General features: G+C 38.6%; 2 protein-coding genes across 2 annotated transcripts; both read right to left on the bottom strand.

Annotated features, from left to right (window-relative positions):
• Positions 1–10,791: 10,791 nt before the first annotated feature.
• LOC149199240 (uncharacterized) lies at positions 10,792–12,336 on the bottom strand. Its single transcript, XM_089400503.1, has 3 exons — positions 12,132–12,336; positions 11,474–12,013; positions 10,792–11,247 (listed from the first exon to the last, which is right to left on the bottom strand). The coding sequence occupies exons 2-3, from the start codon at positions 11,618–11,620 to the stop codon at positions 10,792–10,794; spliced, it is 603 nt and encodes a 200-aa protein (XP_089256629.1). The 5' UTR covers positions 11,621–12,013; positions 12,132–12,336.
• LOC149199239 (uncharacterized) lies at positions 12,328–14,472 on the bottom strand. Its single transcript, XM_089400502.1, has 3 exons — positions 14,341–14,472; positions 13,011–14,231; positions 12,328–12,684 (listed from the first exon to the last, which is right to left on the bottom strand). The coding sequence occupies exons 2-3, from the start codon at positions 14,229–14,231 to the stop codon at positions 12,328–12,330; spliced, it is 1,578 nt and encodes a 525-aa protein (XP_089256628.1). The 5' UTR covers positions 14,341–14,472.
• Between the last annotated feature and the right edge of the window lie 3,299 nt (positions 14,473–17,771).

Genomic DNA, 17,771 nt, shown 5'->3' with positions numbered 1-17,771 from the left:
CTATACTCACCACAAAAAGATAAATGGCTCGCCAAAATGTTGGGATATGATTATGAGATAATTTACAAGAAAGGGTGTGAAAATATTGTAGCAGATGCATTATCTCACCAATTTGAGGAGGAAAGTACCCTACTCGCAATTTCCCTTCCCATTCCAGAATGGATTGAAGAGGCTCGCAGGGAATGGTTTTCACATCCCTGGCTCTCCCAACTCATTACTCAATTGCAGGCAGATCCAAATTCCACCAAGGGCTACTCGTGGCAGGATGAGATTCTTCACTACAAGGACAGATTCGTAATATCACCAACATCCACCCTCAAAAGCCGCATTTTGGCAGAGTTGCACTCATGCCCCACTGCAGGACATTTAGGCTTTCAAAAGACGTATGCTCGCACTAGAAGATCATTTTTTTGGACAGGCATGAAAAAGGACATCCTTACTTTTGTAGCGGAATGCGATGTCTGTCAGCGCCACAAAGGGGAGACAGTCAAAGCACCAGGCACATTACAACCATTGCCCATCCCGACATCAATATGGACAGAGGTTTCTATGGATTTCATTATAGGTCTTCCAAAGTCAGGAAACAAGTCAGTCATCATGGTGGTTGTGGACCGACTTTCTAAGTATGCTCATTTTTGCGCCCTACCCCACCCTTTTACACTGACTTTGGTCGCTCAATCTTTCATGGATCAGATCTTCAAATTGCATGGCATGCCCACTTCTATTGTGTCTAATCGTGACTCGAAATTCACTAGTAATTTTTGGCAGGAACTCTTTAGGCTACAAGGTACCAAACTAAAACTCAGTACTTCCTATCATCCACAAACGGATGGTCAAACTGAAGCAGTCAACAAATGTCTGGAAACCTACCTTAGGTGTTTCACTTCAAAAAATCAACATCTTTGGGTACATTGGTTACCTCTAGTTGAATGGTTGTATAACACCAACTATCATGCCACCACCAAAGTGACTCCCTATGAAGCAGTTTATGGTCAACTCCCTCCTTCCCCTACTTCTTATATCAAGGGGTGCACAAAGGTACAAGCAGTGGATCAACTCCTACAGAACCGCACAACCATGCTCGCCCATCTTAGAGAGAATCTTCATCAAGCTCAAAACCGCATGAAGCAACAGGTAGATCAGCATCGCCCAAAATGCCAATTTCAAGAAGGGGATTAGGTATTTTTGAGGTTGCAACCATATGATCAAACATCACTCAAGACAAGGGTTGTCAGAAACTATCTCCAAAATTCTACGGACCGTATCAAGTACCTTAGCGTATTGGAGAAGTGGCCTACAAGCTAGCTTTTCCACCCACTGCAAAAATCCATGCAGTTTTCCATGTCCCATGCCTCAAGAAAGTGATTGGGAACAATTGCATATTTCAAACCAGTCTACCTGAATTGGATGAAGAAGGGTCAATCTGGCTCCAACCTGAATAGGTCCTAGACACACGAGAACGGCACCTGTGTGGTCGCATGATCAAGGAAGTCCTCTTCAAGTGGAAAGACACCTCTCCGAAAGATGCAACTTGGGAACCAGCCACTATTCTTCAGCAGTTTCCGCAGCTTTAGCCTTGAGGACAAGGCTATTCTTATGGGGGAGGGCACGTTAGGGTCCCACCCTAACCCCCTTATTTATGTAGTAGGATCGTGTCAAGTTATAGTTAAGTAAAGAGTCAATAAAGCCCATATTAATAATTGTAAGTGGTTAACCTGCATTTAATGACGAGACCACAGTTAGTTACAAATGGGCCATGGTATTAGATAGATGGTATTAATAAGAACCATGGTATTGCATGTATGAGTCATATATAAAGGATAGAGACTCCCTGCGAGGAGCATTGTATCTTATTTTGTAATCACGCTCTACTCTATTGGAGGTTGCCCCCTCGAAGAGGCAAGTGAACATTGCCTTCTGAATAATAAAATACTTGCTGTTATTTCTCATTGTTCTATGTTTTGGGTATATTTCTGCGCATGTTTGGTATCCTTGTATCGTCTTGCAGGTTTAGAGCATAAAAATTATTCCTTTGGGTTTTTTAGTTTTAATTGCTTGCGTTTATTAGTCCCATGGGTTTATAATATCAATCCCTTGGGTTTATTAATGCAAGGGATCATATTCCTAGGGTATAATATTATTCATAGGGTTTACAATATTAATCGTAGGGTTTAATATAAATCCCTTGGATTTATAATCATGATCAACCGTGGTCCAACGTAACATTGTCACAAATATTGTCTCAATATCAAAATCAACCATGTTCAACCATGGTCATTCATTTTCAACCATGGTCCAATGTCACAATGTGACAAAGATTATATCAATATGAAAATAAAACATGGTCAACCATGTTCAACTGTGGTTAACTATGGTCATCCATGGTCAAATGTCGCATTGTGTCAAATATTGTCTCAATATGAAAATCAATCATGGTCAACCATAGTCAATCATGGTCAATCATTATCAACCATGGTCAATATGAAAATCAATCATGGTCAATCATGGTCCAACATCACATTGTGACAAAGATTGTCTCAATATGAAAATCAACCATGGTCATCCATTGTCAACCATGGTTAATCATTGTCAACTACGGTCAACCATAGAACAACATCGCATTGTGACAAAGATTGTCTCAATATGAAAATCAATCATGGTTAACTGTGGTGAATCATGGTCAATGATCGTCAATAACCATGGTCACATTGTGATAAAGAGTGTCTCATGGTCCAACGTCACATGGTAACAACCATGGTCAACCATGGTCCAATGTCACATTGTGACAAAGATTGTGTCAGAATGAAGATCAACCATGGTCAATCATGGTCAACCATGGACCAACATTTCATTGTGACAATGATTCTCACAATTTTAAAATCAATCATTGTCTAATGTCGCACCGTGACAAAGATTGTCTCATCTTAATATGAAAATCGATCATGGTCAACCACGTTTTTTTTATGGTTATAATATTTATCTTAGGGTTTATATGCCTTGGGTTTACAATATTAATCCTTTGGGTTTTGGGGTTTTTAGTATTAATCCCTTGCATTTATTAGTGCTTTGGGTTTATAAGATTAATCCCTTGGGTTTATTAACCTACAGGTTCATATTCCTAGGGTATAATATTATTGATAGGGTTTAAAATATTAAATCCTAGGGTTTAATATAAATCCCTTGGGTTTATAATCCATTGGGCTTATAATATAAATTATTTTGGTTTATAATATTAATCATAGGATTTATATTCCTAGGGTTTAATATTAAGCCTAGAGTTTACACTATTAATCCCTTGGGATTATTAATTTTAGGGTTTATATTCTTAGGGTTTAATATTCATCCTAGAGTTTAATTTTATTCTCTTGTGTTTATAATCCCTTGGGTTTTTAATATTTATCCATTGATTTTATAATATTTATCCCTTGGTTCATGATATTAATCTTAGGGATTGTCTTGATATGAAAATCAATCATGCTCAACCATGGTCCAATGTCACATTGTGATGCTAATTTTCTTAATATGAAAATCAACCATAGTCAACCATGGTTAACCATGTTTATTTTAGGGTTTATAATATATGTCTTAGGGTTTGTATACTTTGGGTTTATAATATTAATCCCTTTTGTTTAATATTATTCCCTTGTTCATATTCCCTTCAGGTTTTAGTATTAATTCCTTGGGTTTATAATACCAAACCCTTGGATTTATTAATCTAAGGGCTCAACCATGGTCAAGCATGGTACAACATCTCATTGTAATGAAGATTGTCTCAATATGAAAATCAATCATGCTCACCCATGGTCAATCATGGTTAATTTGAAACTCAACCATGTTCAATCATGGTTAAACATGGTCAACCATGGTCCAACATCACATTGTGACAAACATTGTCCCAATATGAAAATATACCATGGTCAACCATTGTAAGCCATGGTCAACCATGGTCCCACGTCACATTGTGACAAAGGTCGTCTCAATATGAAAATCAGTCATTGTCAACCATGTTTATTTAAGAGTTTATAACATTTATCTTGGGAGTTATGTAGTTTGGGTTTATATTCCCCTACGTTTAATATTATTCGCTTATTTTTATAATCCCTTAGGTTTTTAGTATTAATCTCTTGGGTTTATAATATCAATCATCGTCAAGCCTGATCAATCATCGTCAACCATCGTTAACCATGCTCAATAATGGTAAACCATGTTTTATAAAATCAATCATGGCCTAAAGTCGCATTGTGACAAGGTTGGTCTCAATATGAAAATCAACCAAGGTCAGCCATGGTCAACCATGTTTATTTTAAGGTTTACAATATTTATCGTAGGGTTTATATACCTTGGGTTTAATATTATTCCCTTGAGTTCATAATCACTTGAGGTTGTAGTATTAATCCCTTGGGTTTATTATTCCCTTGGGTTTATACTATCAATCCCTTGGGTTTATTAATCTAAGTGTTCAACCACGGTTGACCATGGTACAATGTCACATTTTGACAATGATTGTCTCAATATTAAAATAAACCTTGGTCAACATGGTCAACCATGTTTATTTACGGGTTTATAGCTTTTCTCTTAGGGTTTATAGCTTTTCTCTTAGGGTTTATATATCTTGGGTTTATGTTATTCCCTTGGGTTTATAATATCAATCATGGCCAACTATCATCAATCATGGTCAACCATGGTTAATCATGGTCAAAAATGGTCAACCATTATTTATAAAATCAATCATGGTCAACCATTGTCAACCATGGCCAACAATGGTCCAATGTCGCATTGTGACAAATATTGTCTCAATATGAAAATCAACCTTGGTCAACCATGGTCCATCGTCACATTGCGATAAATAATGTGTCGATATGAAAATCAATCTTGGTCGACCATGGTCCAACATCACATTGTGACAAGGATTGTCTCAATATGAAAATCAACCATCATCAACTATGGTAAACATTAATTATTTTAGGTTTTAAAATATTTTTCGCACAATTTATATACCTTGGGTTTATATTATTAATCCCTTGGGTTTAATATTATTCCTTTGGGTTCATAATCCCTTGGGGTTTTAATGTTAATCCTTTGGGTTTATTATTCCCTTGGGTTTATAATATCAATCCCTTCGGTTTATTAACGTAAGGGTTCATATTCCTAGGGTTTAAAGTTATTCCCTTGGGTTTATTTATCTAAGGATTCATATTCTTAGGGTTTGATATTATTCCATTGGGTTTAATATTATTTCCTTGGGTTTTTAATATTAATCCCTTGGGTTTATAATATCATGGTCAACCATGGTCAACCATGGTAAATCATGTCCAACAAAGGTTAACCATGTTTTGTAAAATCTATCTTAGTCAACCATTGTCCAACGCCACCTTGTGACAAAGATTGTCTCAATATGAAAATCAACCATGGTTAACCATAGTTCAACGTCACATTGTGAAAAAGATGTCTCAATATGAAAATCAACCATGGTCAACCATCGTCGACCACGGTCAACCATCATTGACCATGGTCAACCATCATCGACTATCGCATTGTGACAAAGAATGTCTCAAAATGAAAATAAATCATGGTCAACCATGGTCCAACTTCGCATTGTGGTAAAGATTGTGTCAATATGAAAATAAACGATGGTAAACCATGTTTATTTTAGGGTTTACAATATTTTTCTTATGGTTTATATACCTTGGGTTTCTAATATTAAACCCTTGGGTTTAATATTATTCTCTTGGGTTTTTAGTATTAATCCCTTGCGTTTATTAGTGCCTTGGGTTTATAATATCAATACCTTGGGTTTATTAATCTAAGGGTTCGTATTCCTAGGGTATAATATTTTTCATAAGGTTTATAATACTAATATTAAGGTTTAATATAAATCCCCTGGGTTATAATCATGGTCAACCATGGTCCAATGCCACCTTGTGACAAAGATTGTCTCAATATGAAAATCAACCATGTTCAACTATTGTCAACCATCATCAACCATGGTAATTCATGGTCAACCATGGTCCAACGTCACATTATGACAAATATTGTCTTAATATGAAAAAATCCATGGTCAACTATGTTCAATCATGGTCAACCATGGTCAAATGTTGTATTTTGACAAATATTGTCTCAATATGAAAATAAATCATGGTCAATCATAGTCAACCATGGTTAATATGAAAATCAATCATGGTCAATTATTGTCAACTGTTATCGGGAAAACTAGTGTCCATTCAGAGTTGCTAGTCCCACTAAGATGGGTAGCTATCTTAGAAACAAACAAACTAAAGTCACTTGTGTTTTCCTTTATGAGAGATAGATGAGAGAGAAGCAAAGAGTACCAACCTCAGTCTTTCGCTAGTCTCCTTGATTGTTTCTTCTCTCCTTTGATAGAGCTTTCGCCACTCCTTTCTCGCTTGTCCCGCTTCAAAGAACACCTGTAGAGTCAAGGCAGCAAAATACCATCAAAGCATAGAGATCTATAACCATAAACAATGTAGGATCAAATATACATTGACCATATAAACGCATATACAAAATAGATTCATAGAGATACAACCATATGAAGGAAAACTCAAATAGCTTTATTGATAGAAGTAGTAGAAGAGAGGATTACAACCAAGTTGTCTGATCCAGCATCATCCTCCCGGCATGAAAGCCCTCTTCACCTCATACAAAGCAAGATCACCCAACAATGTCTTCAAAGAGAAACTAACAACACTTTCTTGCAAATTACAAAATTCTAGCCTTTTCGGATCTCTAGGGTGAGGGATCCATATATAGATGTTTACAGGAGAGTGAGTCAGCTTCTGGGATTTTTATTAGTGTCGTTTCACTGATAGTTATTGGTTCCACTTGGAGATTTCAGATCTCTTACTCATCCCTGAGCGAATTCAGAGAGGCAAGAGTCATATGAGTAGTTTCTAGAAGATTCTCTGGGTTTCCACCTAGAAAACTGATTCTGCGATTTGTCTGCTCTTGCTCATCGCACCCTACAGAAGGGCTTTCCAATATGCATCACACCCCCCATGTGTAATAGGTGAAATGCATCGCACCCTATGCATGGAGCAGTCTGTATGGTCCTGTTTTGACCAGTTCTGAGTAGTTTTTCATGGAGAACTTTTGGGAGATGATGTAATCAGCTGACCTTATTCCTTTAGGGTATGAAACGACACTTTTAGAGGTTTAGAAGCCCTTGGTTTATGGACATATGTGATTGGGGTTGCAGTGCCCAAATATGTCTATAACAGTTGCCCCCTTGTTATCACCCCAAGAAACTCTCCTAGGTTGTAGCTCGGAGATGCTCGGGAACATTACAAACTCAACTTAATGTTGGAAATGGATGAATGGAAGGAATGATGCTTGTTCAAGCCAGATAACCACTTCTACTACGATTAACTCCAGACATGTGTGAACACCCCCAGACTACAAGGCTTTAGACCACCAATTACTCATAGTTCAGAGATTGGGTGAATATGGAGAATACTGACTAGACCAGCAGATGCACAAGACCTTGTGATGGTCGGCTACAACCAGTGAAGAGGTTTGAAAATCTAATCCCCTAGTGTACAGACAGGATGACAGCTCTCTGTCACTAAGTGAAAATAAACCTGAATAACACATTCACTGATACATGCAAGATTTAAACATAGAGGTAGGATGACAGGTCCTCTAATGCTAAACATCAAGAGTTCAGGAAAACTGCATATCAGACACAGCCTAGAACAGAATAGAAATGGAAAGTGAGAAATTAACAGCAAAAGAAGCTTGTATTAGCTGAAAATGAAGACGAGACACTGCAAGTATCAAAGTAGTTACAGTCTCGAAAATTTGAACCTTACACCAAAACAACAACCATCAACCTTGATTACATCTGATTTCTGGGTATAAACAATGTAAACTTTGAAACGAGAACTGATACTGTTACCCGTTTTGTAGAGGTGGCAAAAAAATGACCCGATTTTCAAAAGTGGTGATGCGGAATACACATGTTTTTTCTAGAACATGGTTTTTGGAACTTTATTTTTTTCATGTGCATTAACTTTTAGAATGGTAGTGAATGGTAGTGATTTTCATCCTGATTTTAAAAAGTGAGTATTCTGCATCACACCCTTTTTTTAAAAGACCTATTTTTCGACTTTAAATTTTCTAGTGTGTGAAATGTAAAAAATTATTTTCTAAATTTGATAGTTTTTGAAGTGGTCATTTTATTCATATTTTCTTGTTCTCTATCTTAATTTTTTTTTTTTTTTTAGTGGGGTTTTTATTGTTTTGCGTTTTTAAATTAGAAAGTCGATAGTTTGAATTTTAGATAATCTACATATTTATACATCCTTAATTAATTTTTCAATCCACATGAAATAATTGTTTCTAAAAAACAACATTTTTTAACAATGGACATAAAAATAACCATTTTTAACATAAATATAACAAAAAAACTAAACGTTTTGATAATTTTTTGCTAGAATTAACATGTCAAAATCACAATTTTTATACAAAAATATTAACTAAAAATGGTCAAATAATAGTTTTTTTTATGAATTTCATGTCAAAAAAATAATAATAACAACTTTTTTTTTTCAAAAAATAATAATTAACTAAAAAATCAATGCGAAAATCACAGTTGTGCTCTCCCCCGCCCACCCCTCCACCGCCACCGCCCCCTCCCCGCCCACCCCGCCCACCCATCCCCCGCCACCGCCACCGCCACTGCCCCCCGCCCACCCCTCCACCGCCCCCTGCCCACCCGTCTACCGCCACCGTGCCCACCCCTCCACCGCCACCGCCCACCCCTCCCCCGCCACCGCCCCCTCCCCGGTCCCCCCGCCCACCCCTCCACCCACACCGGCCCCTCCCCGCCCACCGCCACCGCCCCCTGCCCGCCCACCCCGCCCACCCATCCCCCGACACCGCCCCCTCCCCGGCCCCCCCGCCCACCCCGCCCCGCCCACCCATCCCCCACCACCGCCCCCTCCCGCCCCCCCTGCCCACCCCTCCACCGCCACCGCCCCCTCCCCGGCCACCCCCCCCTCCCCCTCCCCCGCCCCCTCCACGGCAGCGGCACCCCCGGGCCGCCCCGCCCCGCCCGACCGGCGGCGGGTCGATTCCGGGAATCGACCCGTCGCCGGTCGGGCGGGGCGGGGCGGCCCGGGGGTGGCGCTGCGCGGATCTAGAACACATCTACCCAAATCTTCAAGTAATTTCGAATCAAACAATGAATACTTTATTCTCCCACCTTCACATGCAATTGTTTTATTTCTAGACGCACGTTAGGAGGGACAATGTTGAAAATGGATCCACCTTTTTAAAGAGTTGATCTAGTCTATATACTCATCGCAGTTCATTTTATCCCATTCTCTTCTCTTAAACTTCTCTTTTCATTCCTTTTTTTCTAGTTTGTTTCCTCCTATTTGAATTCTCTCATGCATCCCCCTAGCAACTTCCCCTGAATCCTTCTTCTTATTCCAAGAATGGAGGCGAGACACCTCTTTAGTCTTCCTAGTCAGAATTTGCCTCCAAAATTTCTTAGGAGCTAGCTTAGAGAGGTGTAAGAGATTCCCTTGTCTTTGACGAATGTATTGCCTCTTTTTCCTTTTAGTTAGGGCTTTATATATTTTTATCTTGTCCATTTTAAGAGATTCATCAACAGCTTCCTTAATTGCTCTCCTCGCACTTTTACACTCTTTGTCATACCATGGATTGGTTTTGCTATTTCTTTTATTATTTGATATAGGAAAAATAATTTGCAAAATTTAATAACTAATTCTCTAAATCCCTTTCCAAGACTAACACTTGAAAAATCAATTAGGTAACAAACATGCTATTAGATAGAACTATTTGTTTCTTTATTTCACCAAACCAAATTGAAAAAATAATTTTATAAATTAAAAATCAATAATACAATCTTAGAAGCAGTTTAAACCTATTATTATAATCATGATGTGAAATACAATTATTATAAACATTTTTTCAATATAATAACTTAAAGTAGGCGTTAACACCAATACTAGAAACATTTGTGCAGGGATTTTAACATGTGGGACAATATATAAAGTTGAAGGGTTATTCGCATATCTAATTCATGACGAAATTTATCGTTTATTTGCAGTTAAAAGTTAAAGCGACAAAGTTGGAGATATATTATATTTGATATGACAAGTCCGAATTAAAACATGGTAAGGATTTTTTCAATTGGCAAATAGCTTTTTGATCTTCCAGTCTTATTCTTCAGTTTTAAGTGGGATTTTGCCCTTTTTTAATGTCGTAGACTATAAATATGATTAAAAATTTAATTAGTCGATATTCTAGAGAATTTTTGATGCAAATGGGAGGGAAAGTTTCATCCATCCTATCTTTTTGTTCTCCTCTAAATATCTCCAACTCATCAAATACGTCTAAAGCAGAGACAGGCCTGTCATCCAAATTCTCCAGAATGCGTGAAGCGTTTCATAAATATGGCGCGATCTTCAAATTTGAGGGGGAATGAATTCATGGTTCCGTCTATAAAGGAAAAGCCAGATGATGACATAAGAAAATTACGAACCGAATCCGATGTCATACTCTCGATGTGAACTAGAATTTGTGAACTAGAGCTCACAAGCTCCGAAGCCGGTACGGGTCGATTCCCGGAATCGACCCGTCGCCGGTCGAGCGGGGCGGGGCGGCGCGGGGGTGCGCACCCCCGCGCCGCCCCGCCCCGCCCGACCGGCGGCGGGTCGATTCCGGGAATCCGTACCGGCTTCAAAGCTTGTGAGCTCTAGTTCACAAATTCTGGTGAAGAATACGTTAAAATTTGATGTATGGTTAGTCGAACCCACTTTCCGTAATTGTTTTTCCTTCTTCATCCATCAAAATCATCCATGGATTTTCATTATTCCAACACTGATATATCTTTTTCAGTGCACTTATTTGCTCCGTGTCACGGTTGTGCATTTCAGGCATCTCTTCCTCCAAAAGGGCAATGCGCCGCCAAAATCTGAAAGCATCATGCTGCGATGGATTTAACAAAAGCATGCCCTCCATCTCAGCCTGTGCCAATGTGGACATTTCCAAGGGTTGATAAGACCAGGTTATGGTATCTGTCACTTTGTTCTTTTCCTCAGCTTTCAACTTAAAACAGGGAATATAGATGATGTGGATATTGTCCTTTACACTTATAAACGCATTCCGTATTAAAGCTGTAAACTCTTTCATGGTATTCTCGGACTCACTCCCGCCATACAAGCATACCTCTTTTTGGTGAAGCATCATCTCTTTTACCTTTTCAACATCAAATAACAAAAGTGGAGATTGAACGAATCGGTTAGAAATCATTTATACATCATTTTCCCTTTTAACTGCGTCAAGAACCAAGAGACTGTAATGTAACATATATCAGAGATGCATATTAGCCTTTAAAATAATAATAAACTAGTATACATCCATTTTAGATTAATCAATTAAAAAGATTTGTAATATCATACCCGTAAAAATATGAGACACTTACCTGATCTGAAAGACTTTCCAACCCATTGAAAAGAAATTCCAGGGTAGGCATTGTCTCCATTTGATTCCATTCTTCTTTTTTTAATTCTTCAATTTTCTGGACTGTAAAAGGGTAAGCTTTTGACCCCCACCTATCCAGCAAACCCATTACAGGCTTAGAAGTTGTGAGTATTCTACCATTAGATTCTATTATCTTGATGTCGCTTGAAGAGTCTGCTTCTCGTTCATGCAGTGCAAATAGCTTATTCAGAAAATACTTCACTACAGTTGGTATGGCCCATGGATTTTGGATGACCAGCCACGGAATCTCTCTTGAAAACTGTTCAAAGACATCTAATCTTAGGCTGCTACTTCGGTGCACAATTGGAATCGATATAATTTCTAAATTACATGTCTCTTTCTTTGCATTATATAGTTGAATCAAAGACGCAAGGCGGAGATGTTCATAGCCCACGTGCAGAGCCCTGATTTCTAATAAAATAGTTTTTCCTTTCTAATCTTCTGCTGTACAACTCAAAGGTTTCGAACTTCCACTTGGAGCCTGTATTTTTATTCCGACATAATAAGTGGCAATCGATAAAATGAAACCGAACATTGTTACACAGATAGAGATAGTTTGTTTCACAAATAAAATAAAACAAAAGTGAAAAATTGAATACCTTCAGGAATGTGAAGGTTTGGGCCTCTCCTGCTGCAAACAATTCTCTTAACAATTCTGTACTGCTTTCTTGACACGTTTCTGCAAGTTGCTTTAATTGGAGGTATTTACTACAGTTACATAGCAGGAATTATTCCATTTCATGTTCTCTCATATGTTTCCAACAAGGACGGCATTTACCAGTACCACCTCCTCCATCACCCAGCATACTTAATTGAATAAAAAGATTGACCTAGTACTTGCACTATGATAGCGTAGAGATTGACCGCCTCCTGTTTCTCAGCATCGTCAACATGTCCCACAATTATGTTCTTAGCTTTTGGAGGCAATTTATCAAAATGATCGCCGATATAAAGCATTTCAAAATTTATTTGGATGTCATCTATAGTCTCCTCGATTAAAGGCCACGGGAAATTATTATTGAAATCAATGAGGGTGTCAAATACAAGAACAAGGAGGGGGGCTGATGGATGGAATGGCTTTTCTCGTCCTTCACTCAAAAGAAGCTCCAACTGGGACAGCATGTTCTTTTCCAGATTCTCCTTCGATATAGTCTGTAAAGATCTTTATAAAGTCAGCGGAACAGTGATATGACCTATTTTTTTAATATGACGTTTAGTCAAATATAATTAATGCTAAATATAAAAGTTAATAAAAATAAATAATATATATATATATATATATATATATATATATATATATATATAGATATATATATATATATATATATATATATATATATATATATATATATATATATATATATATATATATATATATATATATATATATATATATATATATATATATATATATATATATATATATATATATATATATATCAGTATGGTAAATATGGATGGATGGATGTTACGATCACCTGCCCTGTGAACACTTTCTCTTGAAAAGGAGATGATTGATCACTTTCTCTTTGGATTTCCGCCCATCTATCCATCAACATTCCGCTTCCTTTGATGTTCACAAAATTTAATGTTTTAATCTTTAACACATTGTCCATCGATTTTCCTTCCAAAATGTAGCAAAAATTTAGGTCCAAGTGGTTCAATGAGGGAAGGCAATGGAAATATTCAGGCAGCTTCTTTAAACTCGCACACATATACAAATTTAGAAACTGCAATGATGTGAGACAGTGGAAGTCATTACATAACTCTTCAAGGCTTGTGCAACACTGCATGCCTAAATTCTCCAAACTCCTAAGTTGACCAAAACTTTCTGGAAGCCTCTCTAGGCTACTGCATTCTCTGAGTGCCAAATATCTTAAAGTTGCTAATTCCCCAAATCGAGTTGGAAGCCTATGCAAACTCGTGCACCTTACCAACAGAAGGCGGGTGATAAAGGAAAGGTTGCAAAACCCATCTGGTAATTTAGTTAAACTCGAACAATCTGACATATCCATCGAGGGAACCGTGAGCTTCAATTGCCCAATAGAGTCTGGAATACTTCTTAGTTTAGGACAATTGCTAAAAGATAGTGCAACAAGGGATGATAACTTTCCCAACCCATGAGGAAGATCCTCTAAGTTTTCACACGAGGATAAATTCAATGATCTCAATGATGAAAGCTTTTCAAAATTACTCGGAAGTTCTGCCAAGCCTGTGCATCCTTCTAAATTAAGTTCTTGCAGAGAATTCAATGATCCAAAATCTTCTCCCAGCTGCCTCAAGTTCAAACAACCCTGCAAATTAAGCTCTTGTAAAGATTTCAATGATCCAAAATCTTTAGCCAATCGCCCCAGACTCGAACAGTAATCCATTCTCAATACTTTTAAAGATTGAAAACTCGAAACCTTCTCTGGCAACTCCCTCAAACTTGAGCAATAATCCATTCTCAATAATCTCAAAGATTGAAGCCTTGAAATGGATGTCGGTAGTTCCTCTCGAGATTCGCAATGTGAAAGAGAGAGTTCTTGCAACACTTTTACATGATCGCCTATCCGTTCAGGCAACTTCTTCAACTTTGCGAATTTGACCAATCTCAATATTCGCAAATTCCCAAGTTGTTGGAGACATGCCGAAGAGATTTGGAAAGCAGGAGACTGTAATCTTCCATCAAATTCCATGTGTCGGAGGCTCGATGGCATCTACAAATCATGCAATTGATATGTGACAACCATAATGAAATTGCAGTCAAAATTTTGGAGAAAATGAATGGAAAAACACGGGACTTCAAATAGTGTGATGGAGACTTACCTTAGGTAGAGTCAAATCGTCGGGTTCATACTTCAAGTATTTTAAGTTCTCTATCTTTGACACATCAAAGGGAAGCCTGGTAATTCCGCCTTTGAAAAAGATCAAGTTCTCAAATATTTTACTACATTGACCTTCCACGTATAGCTAAGGGAGGCTATACGTTAAAATTTGATGTATGGTTAGTCGAACCCACTCTTCAAAATCGTACCCACTCTTCAAAATCGTAACGCTTTCAGAAATCTTCACCAGAATTTGTGAACTAGAGCTCACAAGCTCCGAAGCCGGTACGGGTCGATTCCCGGAATCGACCCGCCGCCGGTCGGGCGGGGCGGGGCGGCGCGGGGGTGGCGCTGCGCACCCCCGCGCCGCGCCGCCCCGCCCGACCGGCGGCAGGTCGATTCCGGGAATCGACCCGTACCGGCTTCGGAGCTTGTGAGCTCTAGTTCACAAATTCTAGTTCACATCGAGAGTATGACATCGGATTCGGTTCGTAATTTTCTTATGTCATCATCTGGCTTTTCCTTTATAGACGGAACCATGAATTCATTCCCCCTCAAATTTGAAGATCGCGCCATATTTATGAAACGCTTCACGCATTCTGGAGAATTTAGATGACAGGCCTGTCTCTGCTTTGGACGTATTTGATGAGTTGGAGATATTTAGAGGAGAACAAAAAGATAGGATGGATGCAACTTTCCCTCCCATTTGCATATTTTGCATCAAAAATTCTCTAGAATATCGACTAATTAAATTTTTAATCATATTTATAGTCTACGACATTAAAAAAGGGCAAAATCCCACTTAAAACTGAAGAATAAGACTGGAAGATCGAAAAGCTATTTGCCAATTGAAAAAATCCTTACCATGTTTTAATTCGGACTTGTCATATCAAATATAATATATCTCCAACTTTGTCGCTTTAACTTTTAACTGCAAATAAACGATAAATTTCGTCATGAATTAGATACGCGAATAACCCTTCAACTTTATATATTGTCCCACATGTTAAAATCCCTGCACAAATGTTTCTAGTATTGGCGTTAACGCCTACTTTAAGTTATTATATTGAAAAAATGTTTATAATAATTGTATTTCACATCATGATTATAATAATAGGTTTAAACTGCTTCTAAGATTGTATTATTGATTTTTAATTTATAAAATTATTTTTTCAATTTGGTTTGGTGAAATAAAGAAACAAATAGTTCTATCTAATAGCATGTTTGTTACCTAATTGATTTTTCAAGTGTTAGTCTTGGAAAGGGATTTAGAGAATTAGTTATCAAATTTTGCAAATTATTTTTCCTATATCAAATAATAAAAGAAATAGCAAAACCAATCCATGGTATGACAGAGTGTAAAAGTGCGAGGAGAGCAATTAAGGAAGCTGTTGATGAATCTCTTAAAATGGACAAGATAAAAATATATAAAGCCCTAACTAAAAGGAAAAAGAGGCAATACATTTGTCAAAGACAAGGGAATCTCTTACACCTCTCTAAGCTAGCTCCTAAGAAATTTTGGAGGCAAATTCTGACTAGGAAGACTAAAGAGGTGTCTCACCTCCATTCTTGGAATAAGAAGAAGGATTCAGGGGAAGTTGCCAGGGGGATGCATGAGAGAATTCAAATAGGAGGATTCTCATAGATATGATTGCGCTTAGTTAAAAAACAACCGTGCATATTCATTAAACCCTTATGCTTTGGAACAATACAAATATTAGGATTGGATAAGTTCTTTAGTGATGCATACACCCTTTGGTTGGAAGTCCTCACATGTATAGTGTATTTCAAGACCATATTACACTTCATGGACTCTTAAAGACTATTGTAATATATTGTATTTTATTATATGATACTGTGAAGGATGCCTCTTAGGTCAGCAAAGGTCCAAGTAGCATGTTTTTGAAAAATTAATTGTATATATTAAATTTGTTATTTATTATGTGAATGTTTGAGCAACGATATCTATATTTGGTCGAGCTCTATTATTTTGTCTGTACTCCAATTATATATAGTTAGCATTATAGTTTTGATGAAAATTTTAAGGTGACGTTAGGTTGCCTTCGCATCCCCGACTACAGGTTTCGAGGGTGGACGTCAGCTTGTATGTGCGATACAACGGACAGAGAGACAGTACGCGACAGAGAGACTCGGCAAAGTGAAAAGACGTAGACATTCTCCATTGACGGGCAGCTTGGGTTTTACCAATTCCACGCATCAAATGACGATCCACATTACCAATTCCACGCAGCGGCACCCCCGGGCCGCCCCGCCCCGCCGAACCGGCGGCGGGTCGATTCCAGTATCAACACTTTCGTTTTGAAGCTATATTTTGCAGGAAAATTTCGTAGTCACTGCCATTTTTAAAACAGCCGCAAAATTGACACCTAAAAAAATAAATCATTATTCCAGTATCAACACTTTCGTTCTGAAGCTATATTTTGCAGGAAAATTTCGTAGAAAATTTCGTAGTCACTGCCATTTTTAAAACAGCCGCAAAATTGACACCTAAAAAAAAAAACATCGTTCCAGTATACACACTTTTCGTTTTGAGCACTGTTTTTGTGGTTTTTTTGGGGTTTTTGGGCCAGAGTTCCCGTTTTGAGTTTATAGTTCCCGTTTCAAAGTTTACATTGTTTATATATAGAGTTTCATTACAGAGGCACTCAGCCATTCTAGGTGTGGAGGGGTCATAATTCACCACCAACCACTTTAACTACCTGGCAGAACTTCTGAGTGTGGTTGCTTGCTATAGCGGATGAATTTGATCTTCTCGGGTGCTCTATTGTCCTCTTAGGCGGTTGTAGCGTCCTTATTCGCTAAATCCCATAACTGTTAAATGCAGCTACTTACTCGTGCTCGGTCCTTTTCTTCCTTGGCCATACTGCCTGTTGAATGCGGTTGTTGAGGAGGAAATGCGCCTGGCACTGAAAACTGGTCACCTTCGTCCTTCGAGTACACGGAGCGGGTAGGGACGTGGACTGCAAAGCGGGTAGGACGGTCAAATGGCGAAGTAATATCGACCGTTGGATTGGGCGGATCGACGGCGGGGTTTGCTTGGCAAGAAGTACTGGGAGATATGGAAGCGGAGTGGACACAGGCCGTTGGATCTCGGGCGGATGAATCCCACGGCCACCAGGCGTCGGATGTGCGCGGAGTTTATCAGTCGAGAAGGGTGGTTTCGACAGCAGGCGGTATTGGTCGCATTGCTTTGGGGCCTACGGTGGTAAACATACAATGGCGTGCGATACCATCCAGAGGGCGACGTGTGGCGGCAGGGAAAGGATGAAAACCGCCCTCCATCGTGTGTTAACGCACCGCTACGTTGTGGCTATGGGGGAAGCAGATGCCATCCGATCGCGGCAGATGCAATCGAACGTTGGGATTCGATTGCGCAGGTCGCTTTTTTTGACGTGACCGGAATCGTTGGAA

This window comes from Pinus tabuliformis, chromosome 2_1 (assembly GCF_031772625.1).
Source record: "Pinus tabuliformis cultivar Carrire ecotype Pingquan chromosome 2_1, CPIR1, whole genome shotgun sequence".
NCBI classification, from domain to species: Eukaryota; Viridiplantae; Streptophyta; class Pinopsida; order Pinales; family Pinaceae; genus Pinus; species Pinus tabuliformis.
Note: the sequence above shows the minus strand (reverse complement) of the source record. Positions and strands in the feature narration are given on the sequence as shown.